Raw genomic sequence first — 21,903 nt, 5'->3', positions numbered from 1 at the left:
GTTCCTCCTCTGCATTTTCTTGTCATCCTGTCGGAGGCCCACAGAGAAAAGCCATGTCTTCTTTTATTTTTATTTTCTCAAGCTACGTTAAGATGGTGCCTCTGGTTGCCATAGCAGCCGTCCGGGCGGCGGTTGTGTGGTAATCCCTGGCAATGTGATTTTTATCTTAAGTCACAAATCAGCACGCCAGGAACCCACACAGCCAGCAACATGAAAGGCAAAACCTGCAGATCCTCTCGCTCTCCTGCGATTGAGCACGCTTGGCTGGGCCGCAGATATGTCCCTCATTATCCCCATCAAGACGCATTTCACAGGCCTCCAAACTCCACCGACTCCAACGTTCAGATTTCAGCCCCGACACATTTCTCAAGAGTTCTCTTACACTTGTGGGATATTGTTACTGTTTCTGAAGTACACCGACTGTAATTGGCAGACTGAGCCATGAGCTATGGCTGCTTTTAACATCTAGGAATGAAGGGAATTCTTTATTTTGAAAACTGTCTGTCTGGAGGTTTTTACAAACGCAGCTGAAGAAAGAAAAAGAACCAGTGATGTGTACGAGTGTATATGAAGAGAAAAAATCGATTAAAATCCAGTTTAAAATAGGCACCGCAGCAAATGTATGTTTTAATGGTGAGTTCATGTTTTTTGAAAAACATTTATACAATTTTCAAGAAAAGTTTCAATTGAATGAAATGTAATAATAAAATGTCATGTGGTATAACCATCAAATAAAAAATATATTACCTTACATCCTAAATATATCATGTATTATAAATAGTCTATAGATACATCTTAATATATAGCACTATTTTCAAAGACGTTTTTTTATATTTTAGCTCTATCCTCTCTCTGACAGTTGTATGCATGTTGGTTGACTTTCAAATATTAATATTTTAATAAAACTTAATTGCTTAATACAATATTTTTTCAAAGAAATAATAAAAGATTGTCAAACTACTTAAATTTTAAAACATTTTTTCCTCATATCAAAATAATTTGACATTATCGCATTTTTTAAATATATATTTAAATAAATAAAACATTCTTATCATAGAAAAGGTGTCATTAACAAATTGTAAAGTATTTTTTAATAAGATATTAGGCGAGTGAAACATCATTAACGCAAAAACTGAAACAACCTAAGCACAACACCCATTATTCAGGTCTAATAGCTTTTCCTGACACTGTTTGGCGTACTTCAAAACAACAGGTGTAATCTGCTATCAGAATTTAGCACATTTCAAAGCACGTCTGAGCAAGGCAGACGCCCAATGTGTACCGAAGATTTATCGACACCGGCTAGACGCTGACCTCTGAAGACAAACAGGCTCTCTGAGAATGAAAATGCTGCATTAGCGCTGCACAAATTGCAGAATAAACGCTTTGACCGGCGTGATTCATCCAAGTCAAGTGACATAAACCACAACATCTTGGAAAAGCTGCCCGTCTCCTCTGAGTCCTCAAACAAATAAAACTGTCTTGCCGGGATTAAAAGCACCACAGCTTCACCAAAAACACTGGAGCGAGACAACTAATGGATTTATCTCAGGGCCCACGAGTTGTCTCTTTCCCATAGGCTGACGAGCGGCCCGTGCTGCTCGGTTAAACAGAATAATATCTTGTTGTGATGGTGAGAGAGGCCGCTTCAAAGCCAGACAATTACCCTTTCTTCCGTTCATGGTTACCACCATATATCAGTCCTCCACAGCTTTTAAGGAAGCAACAAATTATGTGGACCCAGGGAATCCCTCCCTTGCGGAGGCAGGAATTTCATGTAGTAAGGGCACAGGGATCCACCTCTCTCCTAAAGTCCTGGAAAAAAAAAAAGCTGCTGACCCGTTTCTTTTCTGGTGCTTGGGAATTGTTTAAGGAGCACATTCCGAATTCATCATAATACAAACAGATTTCGACAGGCTTCCTGGAAAAGAAGAAGCAGGCGGGAGCTTCTGGAAGAATGTGAATGTGGTGGTGGCCAGGACATGGGGAGTGGATCTTTATTAATGAGGGGAGTAAAAACAAAAGAGCTTTTTTATGACTTCTGAATCTCTCTGGCTACTGAGTGATTTTTTTCAAAGCAACTCTTACATAATATACGACTTTTTTGTTGAACGTGTCCAAAAATAACCAAGTAATGGGACACGCTGTTACTCAGCCATTAAAATCTGTTGACGGTGCAGGTTGAGACGGCATGAGCTGACTGTGGAACCGTTTTTTCCAGAATGAGCTGATCGTTTTTGACTTCAAACTACAGTAAAGTTCAGAGGGGACGTGACACTCTTACCTGATTTGTCTGAATTCAGAGGATCATTTCCTCCACAACGCCGCGTGCTGACTGGTCCATGTCATCTTTAATCATGGATAGACAATGCCGTGCTAATGCTTGCTGCCGGGCATCTTCCTGGAGCATCAACTCACCGTACAAATACACACCCATGGCCTGCCGTACACACAAACACACACACTAGAATCAAGAAGTGTTCTTTATGAGGGAAAGAGATCTAAACTCTGTTCCTAATCTTAGTGAGGCCCCAGTATACTTCAAACGAAATCGAAGAAAGAACTGATGTGACATCATTTCGAACAAAATCGGGCCAAAACGAAGTTCGTTTTGTGTTCTTTTTGGAAGTTCGAAACGACTTGCCAAAGCGAACTTTCAGGAAAAGTTCGTTCCAGCACCAAAACACCTTCGTACTACCATTGTTGCGTGACGATAACGTAACAGGAGGTGTGCGCCGAGGCTCCGCCTTCACTTGCGTGGACCGTGTCTCTGACTCATTTGATCTGTAGAGTTTGTTGAGGTAAGATCTCCGTGGGTGAAAACATGAACACACTGGATAGCTGCTTTATAGTACAAAATGAAGTTGTGCTTGTAATCAATCCATTGAATAAACTGCTATATGAAGATGTGACGTGACTGGAGTGCTACTTTGCAGAGCTCGTGCTAACATACCCACGCTGTTATGATCAGACGTTTTTCTTATGCTTTCTATAATAAATGCTTACTGTTTTCTCATTTTTGTTGTGTTTATTTTGTTACTGAGGAGAAAGTGCACGGCACATATTTAAATATTCATCTCAATGCTGCTCTCATCAGTGTGGGCGGCGTCAGATGTTCGTTTACAGTATATCGCTGGTCATGCATTTCGAACTTCGTTTTACCCTTAAACGAAGAACAAAAAAGAAGTTCGTTTGAAGTATACCGGAGCCTTTACTGCCTACTACCTACACAGGCAGTTCCCTTCCAAGGCAGCATCTTGACTGAAATATAATAATATACATTTATAAGTACATATAAGTATATTTATAAGCAATAGAGTTCAACAGTCAGGTTCTGGAAGTAAAAACTTAATTCATTTTCTCCATAGGGAAATAGATTTTTAATGATTGAAGTAAACGCATGAGAGATCACTTCCGAAATCAGAGCGCATTTTCAGACCTCACCAACTGGATGCGCAAGGCAGTTGGACATAGTGGTGTATTAGAGGTAAAAAGTGATATAAAAACTGTTCGGTTTCTCGCACAAACCAATCGTTTCGTGTCTTAGGACATCAATGTGTCGTCACGAGCCGCAGGGTTTAATTTGGATTTGTCTGTGCATGTTTATTTTTAATCTTATAGACGAAGTTCCCATTGACATGCATTATACGACTGACAGACCGCAACGGTTGGAGTTAAAAATCATCATTTGTGTTCTACTGAAGAAACAAAGTCACCTACGTCTTGGATGCGCTGGGGGTAAGCAGATAAATTTTCATTTTTGGGTGAACTATCGCTTTAACAAAGGAGATTGTGGTGAAAAACTGCATTACCCAATGTTGTTGTACAGAAAATTCCACCAATCAGAGAGTCGAACCAGTCTTAAGTACACAGTCTTGTACCTTTTTGTATTATTTTGTTTGTAATGCTATGATTCACCATGTAACTGGTTGGCTTAGTTCATGGCTTCTAACACTTCAACAAAGATTGTTTTTACTTCTGGAACCAAAACTGCTTAAAAAGTGGGCACTGTTGCACTTTATAATCTATTTTGTAGCTCAGTGCACTGTTTTCTGGGATTGTCTTCTGTGTGAAGGCTACATGTGATACTGACTTATCAAAAAACAGTTAAATAGCTTCTGAAACAGACTGTGTGATATGAACATGCCTTAAAAGGCTGCCTATAAAGACAGCTCATTAGGTTTGGGAACAGCGTGCTAGAGAACCACTCATGTACCTGGTCATGAATCAGAAAGAGCTCAACGTCTCGGTATGCCTCTGTGTGTTTATGCTTGACCACAAGTTCACACCAGCGATGTTTCACCTAATAAGAAAGAGACAGATAGAAAGCGATTAAACAAGATGAAAGTAGCCCAACAGCTCAATCATAACACTGAGCTAACTAGACGTCACCACCTGCAAGAATCACACACATATGGGGAAATCTAGGAAAGCAAAGCACATGACTCTGTAGTTTTGTTATCAGTCGTGTGTCAGTGGAGGTGAGTGCTCTGTTTATGCTTGATGTTCTTTCTCTCTCTTGTGTATAAATGGAGGCTGTGTTAGCGCAGCAGAGCGGAGAGATCACAGACTGGCTCTGTCTCTCCCTAGTTCTCATTCCCCTTCTGGTTCTTTGCTGTCATTCAGCTCTTTCCTCACAGTGACCTAACAACAGCAGCGCTGAGCACGGCCCAAAGCCTGACCTCATACACGCCTGGGAGATCTCATTACATTTTTGTATCACTGGCACACTCAAAAGTTTTAGGAGTGACAAATGTATTTAAAGGAATATTCCAGGTTCAGTACAAGCTCAGTCAGCAGCGTTTGTGGCCTAATGTGCACTCTTGAAAAAAAAAAGGCTCTAAACGTTTTTTTTACTATGATGCCATGGAAGAATCAAGAACCCTTTTCCACTACAAAGATAAAGACTATATTTTGTGCAATGAAAAGGTTCCATGGATGATAGGGGTTCTTCATGGAAGCATCAATTCCAATATAGAACCTTCATTTTAAGAGTGTACTACAAAAAGTTCCTCTTTTTCTTGTTTAACCCCCTGGTGCTCTTCGTTGTTGGTCAAAAATGAGCGATTTTTTTTTAGTTTTAATAATGTTTTTTATTTAATATTTTGTATTTTTAGGGAATTTTATTGTAGTAAATTATATTTACACTGTAGTTAAAATCCATTTTTGAGCATGGACCTGAAAATGAAATTTTCAACTTTTTTTTTAATTTTGGTCTCTTTTTAAAAAGGACACTTGGCAAATTATTGCTTAAAAAATACTATTTTCAATTTTTATATGTGAAATATATATTTTCAAAAACACGTTTTACTCTAAACCTGCAAGAAAATCAAAGCCATAAATCTAAACAAGATGTGTTCCAAATTTGAGCTTGATATCTCAAAAAATTGGCTTTCAGTAAGATTTTGTTTGGTTGTAGCACCAATAGTTTTCACTAGATGAAATTTGTCTCCCATTCATTTCCAATGCAGTCACTTTTGACTGAGGAGCACAAGTGTGACAATTTTTTTCAGGACCATGACCTTTTCGAATCATGTTCATGATTTGTGTGTGTGTGTGTGTGTGTGTGTGTGTGTGTGTGTGTGTGTGTGTGTGTGTGTGTGTGTGTGAGTGTGAGTGTGTGTGTGTGTGTATTCACATAGCAAGTGCCAAAACCTTTACCAAGTTTCGTACCATTCCGATGAAGTAAAAAAATGATAAAAAAAAAAACAAAATATACAATTTTTCGCTTAAATGGCCGAAGAGTACCAGAGGGTTAAAAAAAGAAGAAGTAAAAATCGAGGTTACAGTGAGGCAGTTACAATGTGAATGGGGCCAATTCTTAAAAGCAGAAATGTGAAGCTTATAATTTTATAAAAGCATTTTTATATTTGTATTTTTCTATTAAAATGTCAAGTTTTTTAAACCATGAATTTTTAGTTGTTAATTTGTAAATTCAGACAAAAAAAGAAAACGGTAAAGTGATTTCTTTCTCTAACATCATGTTTATGCATTTGACAGAAGCTTTTATTCAAAGTTAACATGTTAACACTGTTGTGTTTTGTGTCTAAACTATTGGAGTACTTTAACGCTTATGCATTGACCCCAATCACTTCCATTGTAACTCCTTTTGCTTTTTTTAAAGAACAGGTCATTTTTTTGTGGAAACTAACATTATGCCTCAAATGCTTTCAATTTTGCCTAAGTGAATCCCCTGATTCAGAGGTTGGACATGATAGTCCAGCAGAGTCTTTCATGTCTTTACTCCTCTCTTTTTGCTCCCCCACACGCAGCAAGGGTTTAATTGAAGCAGAATGGGTAGGAGCTCGTGGGGCTTGAAGGTGGCAGGCAGTTTAATGATTAATGAAGTTAGATTGTGTGAGTGTGTGTGTACAAGTGTGTGAGAATGTTTGCTTTAAGGCGAGGTGTGAAGTGACTCAGGAAAGCAACAGGAAACAGCGGCACTGCAAAGAGCCTTCCGGTCACAAATCACCATCTATTTAAGCAACACGTTCAAATGTCACCATGCATTTACGAGGAATGAGGTTTTTGCATTCTCCTTTGTCCTTACCTGCCTGCAAACCTTATCATCTTAGTTGATCATTCGTTTCTTGTTTTGTTCTTTCTCTTTCATGTGTCAGATGTTCGGTCATGCTTTTTTTTTAATCAACTGCTGTTCATGCAAAAGTGTGCTCAGACATGATTTCAGTCTCCACTCTTCAGTCAGTTTCACAAAATGAAAGCCAAGTGCTAAATGCAAATAATAAAGGTGCTTTAGCGAGTCGATAAAACTTTGCTTATGTAAAATAAAAATAAATCACTTTTAATGTAACAAGCAATACAATGAAAAGATACAGTACAATTGCTCAACTGGAAAGAAAAGCCCTGTCACACTGTCACACATCTACTAACCTTTACCTCAGTGGAAAATGTACCATCAGACATGTATATGAAATCTGTGGCAGCATATTCATAGATCAGAAATATTCCCTTACTTTTTCCGTTGGTAAGCCAGCAAAGTGAATTAATGAGGAACAAAATGTTTGTGACTGGTAATATTTGACAGGCTTGATTTATGATGATGCAAGTGGCTTGTGCTCTTTGAATCAAATACGGAAAAGCAACTAAGCTTTTATAGAAAGAAAATTAAATAAAAATAAATCGAATATTTAGAAAGTTGGAATGTGTTAAATTATAAGCATATCTTTTGCACAGTATGCTGTCTATTTTTGAATTTGTAGCTGTCATGGACTTTTAAAAAAGAATTAAATATGAGATAAGCTAAATAAAATAGATGTTTGTAATGTCTGATGTAAAATATGCTTTGATTTTTTTTGTTTGCTTTTGGTTTTGATGTGAAAATATACTGTAGGTTTTGGGACGCACACCAAATTTCAGAAGAGAAATCAAATAAATATATATAACATTTGTTTTCCCTGGCACAAAAATGTTACAATTACAAGAAGTACAAAATTTGAACTATTGGCTTGCTGGGAATTGTTATCTTGTGAAAGACTTGCGAAACACACACACACACACACACACACACACACACACACACACACACACACACACACACGCACGTATATGTGGTTTACGGCAACTCTCCATAGATGTGATGGTTTTTATACTGTACAAACTGTTTTGTTATACCCCTAATCCTACCTATCACAGAAAACTTTGGGCATTTTTTGAATTAAAAAACAAAACAAAACACATTTTATTATGTTTTTTAAGCCATTTGGTTTACAAGGACACAGGAAGTATCCTCACAAACCATGTTTATGTTGTAATACCCATGTCATTATAGACATTTTTGTCATCATAAACCACATTACAAGAACACACACACACACACACACACACACACACACACACACACACACACACACACACACACACACACACACACACACACACACACACACACACACACACACACACACACACACACACACACACACACACACACACACACACAAACAGAATAAGACCAAAATTATTTCCCGTCAGGGTCACAGAACCTCCCGGAGTCCACAGAAGCCACAGTGACGACAGCCACATACTAGAGGAAACACACATCAGTAATTAGCAGTAAGGCAAATCCCTCAGATACACACACACACACAATAGCAGGCCTAGTGTGCGTCTGTCTAGACACAAACAGCAAGCAACCTGTGTGTATGGGATAAAGATTCCTCTCGCCTGGGGTGTGGTAACAGGAGAGTTAATGATAACACTGATCTAAACTCCCACAACAGGAAGACATTTTGTTCAGTCAGACAGCCTGACCTACATTAACCTAACCTGAGGACACTTGAAGAATCTAATAAACTTAATACGCACATAGCATCAGGTAGCTAACTCATTAAAACTGACGGGAAGAAGAAGGATTTAAGAGTGAATGTGAGAGAAAAATTGCTTGAATGATGATCTGGTGGCTTAAAGGGATAGTTCATCCAATTACTGCCATTTCTTGCATAAAGCTTTAAGTCTAGCATATGAACAGTATGGACTACTGGATGGATGTTTTTGGGTAATACATTTAAATGCATCTGAACACATTATATAATATATAAATAATGTATATATAATATAATATATATAATATAATATGTATATAATAAGAGCACCAGGGTGCTCTTTAATATCATTGTAAATGAGAACTGGTTCTCAATTGACTCACCTGGTTAAATAAAGGTTAATAAATAAATAAATAACATATGAATTAAGTAAAATAATACAATTTTTAATTATATTAAATAATATCAAATTTAATTATAGAAATTTATATACACTACCATTCAAATGTTTGGGGTCAATCCTAAACAAAGATATTAAAGGGTTAGTTCACCCAAAAAAAATGAAATTTCTGTCATTAAGTACTCACCCTTATGTCGTCCCAAACCCTTAAGATCTTCGTTTGTTTTGTTTTTGCGCAAAAAAGTATTTTCGACGCTTCGTAACATTAAGGTTGAACTACTGTAGTCACGTTGACTCTTTTATCAATGTCTTTTCTACCTTTCTGGACCTCAAAAGGTACAATGACGTTGCTGCCAATGTGTGGATCAGATACCCTTGGATTGTGTTCCAAAGACAAACAAAGGTCTTACAGATTTGGGACGACATAAGGGTGCTCTTTAATATCTGTATTCTGCAAGGACACATAAAAATGATTGAAAGTGACAGTAAAGACACTTAATTAACAGTAAAGACACATTAATTTCCAATTAATGTTGTTCTTTTGAACTTTCTATTCATCAAAGAAGCCTAAAAAAACTCATCCTGTTTCCACAAAAATGTTAGGCAACTATTTTCAACAAATCAATTATCAAATCAGCTCATCAGGATAATTTCTAAAGGATCATGTGACACTGAAGACTGAAGTAATGGATGCTGAAAATTCAGCTTTGCCATCACAGAAATAAGACATATTTTGAAATATTTAAACAGAAAACGGTTATTTTAAATTGGAATAATATCTTACGTTTTTTACTGTATTTTTGATCAAATAAATGCAGCCTTGCTAAGCATAAGAGACTTCTTTCAAAAACATTACAATATCTTACCAACCCCAAACATTTGAAAAGTTGTGCATACATTTAATTATAGATATTTATCGTCAACTTTTCAAATCTAAGAAGGCCAGTGGCCTCATGGGACAGCAAAGACTAGCTGCATACTTCAGAACAGATGCAGTACGTATTGTTCATTTGTTGCTTTTCACATACTGTGTAGCCGGGAAGTACGTATAAATGAATGCAGAGATTGTATGGAAAAGAGCAGCCAGGGCATTCTGTAAGATATCACTTTTTGTGCAGAACAAATGAGGAATTTCAAAAGACATCAGGGTGAGTAGATGATGACATTCGTTCATTTTTGGGTGCACTGTTCCTTTAAAGTGAGGTCAGTATGTCTGATCACTATTGGCTGACCTCTGTGTGTCCACAGCTAAAGTAACATGCCATGAGCATCATTGATTACACTCTGCATCTGTGGGAGCGTTTCTGTGTGCATGTACACGTATGCTTGCAGTAATAAATTGTGGAATGTCCCGTGTAATTACTGCATCTCTGGAGAGAGGGAGAGAGAGAGAGAGAGACGCAGGCAGGCACACTGCAGCTGTCCTGCCTCAGGGGTCTCCCCAGGAATGCAGCTCAACTCTGATCCCCTCTGCAGCTGCCGGGTCTATACGGGGCACAGAGGAGGGCACAGCGACACACATGCACGTAATTTCAATTACGAAAACCCATAGCCATGCATGCACAAGCTTATTTTCAAACGGTCACATGCACATGCTAATATACCAATACGTGCCTTTTAAACCGAGTAGGTTAAGCCACGTTGGACACATGGTGACATTATGCCCACACTGAGATATGCCAGCCTTACAAGAACTTCCTGATACAGCAGATGGCAGGACTACAGAGGCTCAATCATAACCATACAAAAGCCTCAGGCCATTTTTCACCAGTGATGCAATATTTCATAATACGTCAAGGGCGCAACCTTTAAATGTTGTGGGTCATGTCACCCTGGGAAGTCTCTGTTTGATCTGGGAGTTTAATTACTGTGCATTTTAAGTTATTCTGTTAATGCTTTCTTGTAGTTTTAATGTAGTGAAACGAGCTACAGTCATTGGGTCTCATTCATTAATTATTGAGTACAGAAAAAGTTCCCACGCAAAATTTCCAGGTGCGTACACACATTATTCTCCCTCTAATGTTCAGAAAAAAGGATTATTCTAAACAAGAGCACGCCCCCACAGTAATTAACACAATACATGCCCAAATCACCATTTAAAGGCCTGTACAGGTGCAAACGCATCCTCGCACTCTCTAAAGAGGAGCTCTCATATACAAAGAGCAAGATATTTGAGGAAAACCAAGTGTGCCATTTTCAGAATCACTTGTAACTACTTGTTCAGAAACACGGTTTCCAAAAAAATCAACACTGGCTTATTGGAAAAACGTACCTCCACTTACATTTTCGTAATACGCCAAGAACCGTATCAATACATACAAATCACTGTAGTTTCCAACAGAAATGAACTTTTCATATAAAATGACATTTATCTGACATTTCAATTTAGAACTGCGGTGATACGTACAACAGCCAACATAATAAAACAAATTCACATTCATCAATTTCGGATAAAACTGAACACCTTTTTAGCACATTTGTGAAAGTGTCGTGAAACGTGCAAAACACAAAGTAATATGATTATCTATCTATCTATCTATCTATCTATCTATCTATCTATCTATCTATCTATCTATCTATCTATCTATCTATCTATCTATCTATCTATCTATCTATCTATCTATCTATCTATCTATCTATCTCTAAAGCCAACAATTATATCCTAAATATCGTAAGTGCAAACCCACTGACGAATCATGATTTCTGTGTGAAAATATTCACGCACAGGTTTTGAGTACATGTGGTAAAGATTCTTGTTTTATGTTGTCACTGTTTCGTATTGTTTGGATTCCAATAAAATGCTTTTCAAATGGAACGGGTGTCATCTGACCTCTCATCAAGCAGCCCATGTTATGATTCCTGCCTTTAGGAACACACACACTATTACAGAGCACATCTAGAAAACGTTCTGATATGCCTTTTATCAATCGCTCTCTTCCTGGCTGGCTGTCCGTGTGAACTTTGTGACCGGGTTTTGAGAGTAGCTGTGATACAATGCGTTCTGTGTGCCTGACCAACAGATGGTATTCGCACTCACGCGCACGAGTCCTCACATGAAACAGCATACCACAATGCTTAGCCCTCACGCTTTTGCCTGAGCTCGCACGAAATACACGGCACACATGACGCGCCAAGGACTGAGAGGTGCTATTCTCTCCTGATTGGCATGCTTAATCTAAGTGGAATCCATCCCAAATACTGTTCAAACACCTAAAAAACTCCTACGCAGGGTTCTGAAGTATGATATTGTGTAATGGAATAAAGGCTGTACTGAAGGCAGATTAACTTAAATCGTGTCCTAAATTTGACCCTTCTTCTAAATGCATCATAGTTTCCTTATTCCCTTATAATTCAAGTATAAACAAACTATCCTCAAACACAAACACACACATGATAGTTTCAGCTGGATTGTTGAAGATAAACATTTAATTTTTAAAGTCAAAGTGAGTCAAAATTATTACATTTTCTTAAGAAAACACGATGAAAACAAAAAAATTAGTGGTGCTTGCCTGTGGAAAATCACTACAATAATAAGATGCTGTAGGTGGTTGCCAAAGCATCACTATGCAGTTGGTAAGGTGTTCTGGGTTATTTTAGTGTGTTACTACAGTATGTGGTTGCTAGGTACTGGCTGATTGTGAGGGCATTGCTAGATGGTTCCTTACTAAGGCCCCGTTTACACTAGTGCGTTTTCATTTTAAAACGCATACGTTTTGCTACGGTTACGCCTTTCGTTTACACTACGCCGGCGTTTTCAAACACACTGCAGACCCCATTTAATTTGACAACGGCGGGGTTGCATTTCAGTATAAACAGACCAAAATGGAGACTTTTGAAAATGATGGCATGGCTGTCCATGTTTGCACTGCGTATCCTTGGTGACCATGTAAACAATAACATGGAGACTGAACTGCAATCTTTGCTATAGTTGTCATTTTTAGCAGCCATTATGCAGTTAAAGGGATAGTTCACCAAAAAATGAAAATTTGATGTTTATCTGCTTACACCCAGTGCATCCAAGATGTAGATGACTTTTTTTCTTCAGTAGAACAAAAATGATGATTTTTAACTGCAACCATTGAAGTATAAGCGCGAGACATCACTGCCGTTGTCAGAGCGCGATCAGACCTCAATAAGCGAGTGCTAAATGCATGAAGCAGTGTTTTGAAATCGGCCATCACTAAATAAGTCGTTATTTTGTTTTTTTGCCGCTCCAAAAATATTCTCGTCGCTTCATAATATTAATATTGAACCACTGTAATCACATGAACTGATTTAAATATGTTTTTAGTACCTTTATGGATCTTGAGAGAGGAAGTGTCATTGCTCTCTATGAAGGCCTCACTGAGCCATCGGATTTCAACTAAAATATCTTAATTTGTGTTCTGAAGATTAACGAAGGTCTTACGGGTGTGGAACGGCATGAGGGTGAGTAATAAATGACAGAATTTTTATTTTTGGGTGAACTAACCCTTTAATATTATAAAGCGTCGAGAATACATTTTGTGCGCCAAAGAAAGAAAATAAAGACTTTATTCAACAATATCTAGTGATGGGCAATTTCAAAACACTGCTTCATGAAGCTTTACAAATCTTTCGTTTCGAATCAGTCGTTCAGAGTGCGTATCAAACAGCCGAAGTCACATGATTTTAGTAAACAAGGCTTTGTTACGTCATAAGTGTTTCGAAATTTCAATGATTCACCACTGGGGGGCGTGACTTTGGCAGTTTAATACCGGTTCCGAACCACTGATTCGAAACAAAAGATTTGTTAAGCTTCGAAGCTTCAAGAAGCAGTGTTAATTGTCTTGCTGGCAATGCAGGCCTCATTGAGTCATCGGATTTTATGACAAATATCTTAATTTGTGTTCCAAAGAAGAACAAAGGTCTTACGGGTGTGGAACGACATGAGGATGAGTATAATGATAGAATTTTCAGTTTTGGGTGAACTAACCCTTTAAACTCTGCATTTTTTTTTAATACCTACATGCGCAAGAGGCATCTCTTTACACTTGTACGCGCATGCCCAGTGTGCATAAACGGTCATGTGACATGCATTTTCGGTCGTGTAGTGTAGACAAAGATCGTTTCTGAAACGCTGTGGAAACGCCAGTGTAGACATGGATCGTTTTCATTTTAAAACGCTGTTTTAAAACGAATATGCACTAGTGTAAACAGGGCCTAAATGCATACAAAACTGCCACAATGTTGTAGGTGGTTGCCAGGCTACACTGGCTGTTTGTTAGATGGTTGCTTACAGGTCCAATCAAAAGAGTCCACCCCTAGTTCTCAATGATATTCTGGTCTCTACAGTAGGTATGCCTCAGAGCCCTCCATCATCGTAAATCTACAGGATGTTTCCACCCATTTTACTGTACACCAGGTGAAAATTACAAGTTTGATCGCTTTACAAAAGTAAATAGCACACCTCTCTTCAACAAGCCACACAATCTGAGGCATAATTCATGTCTGTAAACGAGTCATGACGAGTTTAATACTCAGGGTTAGGGGTTTGTTTAAATCCCTAACCCTTAGTGTGAGCAATATTAATGGCCATGCTTGCCTTTGCAAGTACCACCAATTATGAAATATCCAGTGATTCATTTCTTATGTGAGAACAACGCCCAGTCGTGACCCACATAGACTGAGTGGCGCCAACCACACCTCTCAACTTTATTGTGACCTTAAAGCGTTCTTCATGCAGAGCTAATAATTATGCACAGCTAATAAGGATTCACGTCTATTTTAAAACATGAAAATTATGTGTCAGCAGCAATTCACGAAAGGAAAAAGAAGGATAAATGGCAACGGTGCTTCAGGATGGTAAAAAATGGCTATAGCGGGGAGGAGAATTAAATCTGTCTGAAAGAAAAGATGACCGTCGGAGCCTGGGAGCAGCAGCAGAGAAAAGAAGCCAGAGAGCGGGTGGGACAGAGGGAGGGGCACGTGGTAGTAATAACCTGATTTATTTTTAGAGGGCCTTTTGTTTTTCCTGGAAGGTCTTGATGAAAACCTCCCATTGGGCCTCGGTTTGAAACGAACTGTGGTAGTCTGGGACTTACTGTGGTCACCATTTCGTATTATCTTACATCTTTCATGCTGCCAAATAGTGCTTCGTTTCAAAAGAACGTTGTGGTAGGTCACTGCTGGCCTGCCAAAATTTGCTCCCAAACAGAAGCTGGCCTCCTCTGAATTGACTAAGAATCACAAAGTGGCCTAATTGGCTGCCGGGACAGTAATTGAATCAGGAGGCAAATACCACAGAGGTTAGCGTTTGGCTAGCGTGCGCTTCTCAAAGAGAGCAGTGCGTGGCCCGAAACCCCTGTATGTCTTAAGAAGAAAACTCTCCACATAATCTGGGAGAAATCAGATAGCTTCACTTGCGTTCGTCTGATACGGCCATGCGAGAGGACGTTTCAGGGAATTCAAGTAGACATGATATTTTCGAAACCTCTCTATCTTAAACAGAATGATGAGATTACTTACAAATAAATGCAAGCAACTAATTCACCTGGGTAGAAGAGTAAATGTCAGCAGTATTAGTGTTACAGTATACAAACTCAAGAACGAGAACAACATAAAATGATAAGACTGATGGATTGGTGTGGTTTTTCAGCTGTGAACATAAGAGATGTTGGTGGAGACGTGACAAATGAGTTCAGCCTGCCTATAGTCAATATTTAAAAAGGTGTGGAGAGGAAACAGCAAAAGAAAGTTAGGTATTAAAACACTTTTCCTGTTCAATATAATGAAAAATAATGATTGTTTTTTCAAATAGTTCATCCAAACTCCTAAAAATGGTTACTTATAGTTATCTCTGCATGTTAAACTGGGATAGAAGAAACTATTTTAACACTGAAGATTATAAAGAAAACAACTATGAACTACTAAGACACTAATATGATATAATGTGAATGCACTGAAGCCAAATAACAGATGTGTTTAATCTTTTTAGTTTCCCGATTGTCTCAACCAAGAATTCAATGTAGTTATTGAGACTGTAGACTATTTTGTGGTCTCATGAAGATAAATATACATACGAATAAGCAGTAGTGGTGTAATAGTGTGGTGGAATGTATGTAGTGTTGATTACCTCAGCATCCTGGGCCTGTAGGTTATAAGTAGTCTGAAGGCATCTTAGCGTGGACAAACTCAGTTTTGGTTCCTCTAGAAGAAACTCCAACAGAAGCACCAGTTGCTCTGGACTCAACTGAAACAGAAAAACAAAAGGGTTGTGAATAATTTCATATAGCTAACATGCACTTAATATTTTTAAGGGGGCACCAATTGTAAAAAAACAAAAACAAAAAACAACTATAGACCCCAAACTTTTGAATTGAAGTTACAACTTTTATAGAGCAAAGATGCATTAAATTGAACAAAATTTAGAGTAAAGACATTGGGTCTCATTCATGAAACTCGAGCAGAACGAATTTGTGTGTAAATCGTGTGTAAAGTGGTTCTGGCGTAAATTTTCGTATTCATTAAAATGTTCGTATTTTCCAAATGTTAGTTGGTACGAAAGAAATCTACACCTGCTCCCAGCCACGCGTAAATAGTGCGTTTAACATCCAAACGCTTTGCTCATTAATAAGGCTGCATTTTAATTCACCTTAATAAGGTACATTACAAAATATTATATATTGTAATTACATACGTTTTTTCTTTTTACTTTTATTGTGAGAGCCAGTAATAGCATCTGCAAACGCAGCACTTTAATCAAATAATTAATTGATTTCAATAGGGCTGGGCAAACGAATGGCCCCAAATGGCCAAAATCCTTCGTTTGGTGTCATAATATGATGCCCATATATAGTTGTCAGTCGGATTTAATGGGCAAGATTTATGGTAATTGAGAATGAGCGTGCATGCGCGTCCCATTTACGACTGATTGGAATTCATTAACACACACATACATTTCACTATCACTTCTGACGTTTACAAAGTATTTGTGAATCAGGAGAAGAGTTTTTGGAAAGGTCTCTTTACGCGCAAATCACTCACATATTTACTTGTATATTTACAAATGTTTCATGAATGAGACCCATTTATAATGTGCTGTTCTTTTGTATTAAAAAAATAAAAAAGTATCATGATTTCCACAAAAACATTAAGCATACAATGCTGTTTCCAACATTGATAATAATAAATGTTTTGTGAGCACCAATGTTTTCTGAAGAATCATGTGACACTGACACTATTATTTTATATTTGTAATGTATTTCAATATTTACAATAATTTTAATATTGCTAAAAAGAAATGAAATGTCAAGTTGACCAAAAAAATAATACATTCAGAAAATCTAAATTTATTTGATTAGTTATTAGTGAAAGAGTGAATAATCATACAGTAAATAATCATATGTTCGAAATTATAATACTTTCTGTTTATATTGTTTAGGATTAAATTTTATTTAGAATCCTAGATTTTCAATGTGGTATTATTTTTTGATTCATAATTTAAGTAAGGCTTGATTGGACACAATCTGATACGTAGACAAAGGCTCAGATAAAACACACCACAAAATGATCTACAGATTTCAAATGCCATCAAAAATAACATTGATTTACCATGATGGCATTTTCAGCAGGCTGAATAAGACATCAATGCTGTCTTGGAAGAGCTTCAGAGAGCCGAGCAGGAAAAGAGAAGCACGTTTCGAGCACAAGCTCGGAGTGGGAAGAGCATTCCAGCGAGGTAGAACGAGAGCGAGAGGAAATAATTAAACCTCCCTCCCATAAAAGAGCTCCTCTGATAATCTTCAGAATAAGAAGAAAATCAAATTTCTCTCACTTCTCGAAAAAGCAAAGTCTGCATAATGGTTTCTAGAGTATAGACAGCTAATGGAGAGAAGGAATGCTTTGGGATTTGAGTGCTGGAAAGATGCTTTAAAGTCTCATCTTGCAGTATGGAAATCAGACCTAAACCAATTATTGCATGAAATAGCTATATTTACATGGGATTATGTTTCTTTTTTAATTCTTAGCCTGCTTACTCTTGTTTTAACCCATCTTTCAGTCGTTAAAACTCAACATTCCAGAAGTAAGGAATCGTACAAAGAAGCAAGTCACAACAGTCTCAGACAGGTAAAAATGAAAAGCCCCATTTGCCGTACATTGCCATGATATTATCAAAAAATTGTACTGCCCTTTGAAAGCCATGACAGAAATTATGAGTCATCCTCATAACACATGCCGACAAGCATTTATAAAGGCACAACATGAGTCAGAGCGAAATGATCAAGAATATCGCTGACCTGACAGCATGCTTTTATTATTTGGTGTGTGTGTGTGTGTGCGTATAATGAAGAAGACAGAGCAAGAAATTTCTCTCCTGTTACTTTTATCTCATGTTAAAAACCCTATCAAAATTTATGGTAAAAATGCAGCTGTAATTGCCAGAAATTGTTTCAGGATGCCACTTTGGTGCCTGTATATTTTACACTTTATAATGAGATAATTCATTAACTGACAGAATGTTAATATCTACTTGAACTATTAAAATTAAAAATGTTTTGTCTCTTAAAATATACTGATTCTGCAACAACAAACACAGATAGGAGAGCACAAAATGAAATAAAGTTAATCAAAATTTGCCTTACCATAAAAATGACACCAAAATAATGCAGTAAACATGAACTAAACAAAAAAATGTTAAATAAATAACACCTAAATGTACATAAATGATAACAAAAAGTAAGAAGAAACCTTAATATTTAAATAAAATGCAACTTTTGTGAACATCTTTTTACTGTTTTGTTTTTTATTTTTGATAACACTTCAGTATGGGCAACAATTATCACTTTTAACTAGTCTGCATATTGGCTACTTATTAGTACTTGTAAAGCACATTTTAATGCCTTATTCTGCATGACCATATTCTAACAACCTAACAACTATCTACAACTACCTTACTAAGTATTAATAAGCAGTAAATTAGGAGTTTATTGAGGGAAAGGTCATAGTTAATAGTGAACATGTGTTCCCCATATTAAAGTGTTGCCTTAATTTTAACAATTTAAACATTATGTTACCAAGCAAGTTAAAATAAAATTTTACACATATTTAGTAAATATAGTAAACGTACATGGGTTGTCTTGTGTATACATGTGCATACACAAGGTTAATATATTATTAAATATAAATATATAACATATAAAATGCAATCTTTAAAAATAAAAACCATTATTTCTACAGGATTTTGCTGAAAATTCTAATCGACTGTCCCATTAGATCTAATATAATTTTCACTATATGCTAGATGGTAAAGTAACTTAGTTAACCAATTAACAGGTTTTTACTGTAGCATTTCTGGAGAGAGAGCAGACTGAGGCTGGAGATGGAGAGAGAAGCAGGAAAAGGGAAATGGTGGAGTGAGCAAGGGACACGTAGACAGAAAGAGAGAGAGAGAGCTGGCAGAAAGACTGATGTGGTAGGAGATGGGTGGTGGCAGGCCTGCTATTATTACTCCATTATCACATCAGGATCTGTAGAGCAGTGATGCACAGTCTCCTCCCTCCTGTGCCACTTCCCTTTCACTGTCCGGCCAAAGCCACACACACACACACACACACACACACTCTCTCAAGCCACCACACACACCGCTGCTCAGCCTGGGACATCTCTCATCCGCAGCTCCTGTTGTATTAAATTAGTTACACCTTAATATGGTGAAAGAAGTAAGCAACAATCGTTATCATTAGCAATTTCAAATCACTATTCATGGACGCAACTTCATCAATGTCTCGATCCGTTGAAATATCCTTCCCTAAAATGGTTAGGAAATGTAATGCTGCACCCACCTAACCAAAATAAGAACTATATTTGTCTACATTACTGAAAGAGGGAACTATTTCACTCTTGACTGCTCTGCGGCCATTCAAGGCCTTAAAAGAACCAGAACCCAGGACAAAATAACTTTGTCAAAAGCAAAATCATAGTAATTTGACCGTGAGAAACCCAATAAAGTCATCGCGCTTTGAAGAGTAAGTGGCAAGGGTCAACTGTTTTTCTCACTCGAATCTGCTGTGAAGAATTAATGTGGTGGAAAGCAAAGACTTCTCACTTTCGGCCGATAAGCGGGTGCATCGCCGCCTCAGCCTCCGCTCTGTCATTAAGAGGCATTCACAGGCCCACCCAAGATCCTCGGATCCGCCGCTCTTTGAAAGACGAGAGGAATTTAAAGTCATAAAAGATAGAGGGGAGACGAAAGCCCTCCTCCACACTCAATTTGCCTCAGGGAATGGCAATTGTTTCGAGATGGCAGTAAAAACCTTTCCACACAGGGGAACAAACAGCCCTGCTGTGCCCAAGTCCACTCATCTTGTCAAAAACAGGGCAGAAAAGAAAACAAGGTGATCAGCTATCTGGGGGAAACACCCTCCCACAATACATCATTCTGCAAAAAGCAAAACGGGGTTTTCCATTACTTGGTTTGACCCAAGGAGGAAGTTGAAGACTGGATTTTGTTGTCAAGAAGGTTTTTGACTGCTTGGCTTTGACTGTTTTGCCTGGACTGTTGAGGGTTTTTTTTTTTTTTTGTCAATGACAATTTTTTTGTGTCCTACTGATTAATTCATTTAAAAAATGATAACACAAAAAAATGCAATTCATTCATACAACGACTTAAATACAGCTTTTCTATAATGCATGTTTTTATTGTTTTACTTACTTTTTGAAGATAAAAAAAAATGAAAATCTTTTATTGTTATTTCTTAGAAACAGTATTTTAACAAATATGCTTCACTGCTTAATGATATTCAAAAACCTTCTGTCCACCAAATTCATGTGGTGTGACTAGCATGCAGGAAGAAACATAAAACAGGAAATGATACCATGATATCATTTACCCTTATGACTATGTGTCCAGGACAGAGAGTATCTCAAAATATCAGATAATATTTTCAGATAATATACTCATATAGGTTAAATCAGACTGCAAACTGTCATGTGGTGCAACATACCAAAACATAATGATATTTATGAATTGATAATTCATGATTTAAAACAAAAACATTTAAAAAACAAATAATAATAATAAGAAGAAAAATGTCCACCACATGATATCTAGAGTCGTTGAATTAAAACTTGGTATAACAGTTTTCAAAACCATAGTATAATAAAGTAATACATTTTTAAGAACTTGATGTGTGTTTAACTAAATCTAAAATCAAACATTCTTATTCGTCATCAGCCCTTGTAATACTGTACATAAGAGTGCCTGAGCTCAGACAGCAGGAAGCAGAGGTGAACATCTCCACTCCTAGAAAAAACACACACAGATGGAACAGGACAAAGTGGATATTTGGTGAGATCACAAGCTAGAAACACTTGCGTGATAAGGTCAGCAATTTTTCAGCACTTGCTCAAGGCCTAACTGTTTTCCAACCCTGAATTCATCATTTTGTCATTTGGGCCAAATCAAACAGAAAATCCTGAAATTCATCATTCGCCATTAACACACTTGCCTCTGTGAGCCATACGGACATCCCGTCCACCATAAGACTCCCTCCATGAGCACAGCTCCACACATGCAGTCACTCTGGGCTGACGATCGTGTGTTTGGTTTTCCGCTGCCTTTTTCATTTCTCTCCACATGAAAGACTCTTTTCATGCAGTGTCCATTAAAGCCATGGAAAAGTTAGCAGTGTGCAAATAAACAGAGCTAGGAGCTTAATGAAAAATTATGTACTTTTAAATCAGGAGAGCTTTCCTTTGCCTTATTTCATCTCAGTCGCCTCTGTTTTAGTCATTGGTACAGTATCCCGCCACTTCTAACAGAGTAATCTTAATAAAATACTTGATTGTCTCCAAAAACTCTTTCAATGGAAGTCAAAAAGATACAATTCAGACTCTTTGTGGAGAGGACAGACAGAATTTATCACTTCCCCGATGTCTCCTACAAGGGAGGGGGAGGGGGGGGGTGCTGTGAGCAAGAGGACGATGTGGTGGGTAAAGAAGAACCATGACTCATAGGCACTGAGATTATGTTTCTGTTTGTGGAAAGTGAAAGAACACACACACAGACACACCCTGCCACCGTTATTTCTACACAAGCTACAGACAACCCAATGCTTGCATCTACAGGGATAGTTTTAAGGGAAAGATCAGCCAAAAATGAAGGTTCTGTCATTATTTACTCACCCCCATGTTGCTCCAAACCTGTATAACTTTCTTTTGTGGAACACAAAAGGTGGATTTTTGCAGAAAATCTCTTTCAGT

At 37.6% G+C, this 21,903-nt stretch overlaps 1 protein-coding gene across 2 annotated transcripts in view; it reads right to left on the bottom strand.

Moving 5' to 3' along the window:
* aopep (aminopeptidase O (putative)) overlaps nucleotides 1–21,903 on the bottom strand; it is a 93,590-nt gene that overhangs the window by 4,297 nt on the left and 67,390 nt on the right. Inside the window, exons 14-16 of one of the 2 annotated variants that reach the window (XM_067394892.1) lie at nucleotides 15,776–15,892; nucleotides 4,217–4,303; nucleotides 2,285–2,440 (exon numbers count right to left, since the gene is read on the bottom strand). In XM_067394892.1, coding sequence (XP_067250993.1) covers nucleotides 2,300–2,440; nucleotides 4,217–4,303; nucleotides 15,776–15,892 — 345 coding nt within the window. In that variant the 3' untranslated portion in view covers nucleotides 2,285–2,299. The remainder of the gene's footprint in view (nucleotides 1–2,284; nucleotides 2,441–4,216; nucleotides 4,304–15,775; nucleotides 15,893–21,903) is intronic. The other variant, XM_067394893.1, reaches the window with a different exon arrangement.

The sequence above is a fragment of the Chanodichthys erythropterus genome, chromosome 9 (genome assembly GCF_024489055.1).
Source record: "Chanodichthys erythropterus isolate Z2021 chromosome 9, ASM2448905v1, whole genome shotgun sequence".
Lineage (NCBI taxonomy): Eukaryota > Metazoa > Chordata > Actinopteri > Cypriniformes > Xenocyprididae > Chanodichthys > Chanodichthys erythropterus.
This window is presented reverse-complemented; position numbering and strand designations above follow the sequence as displayed.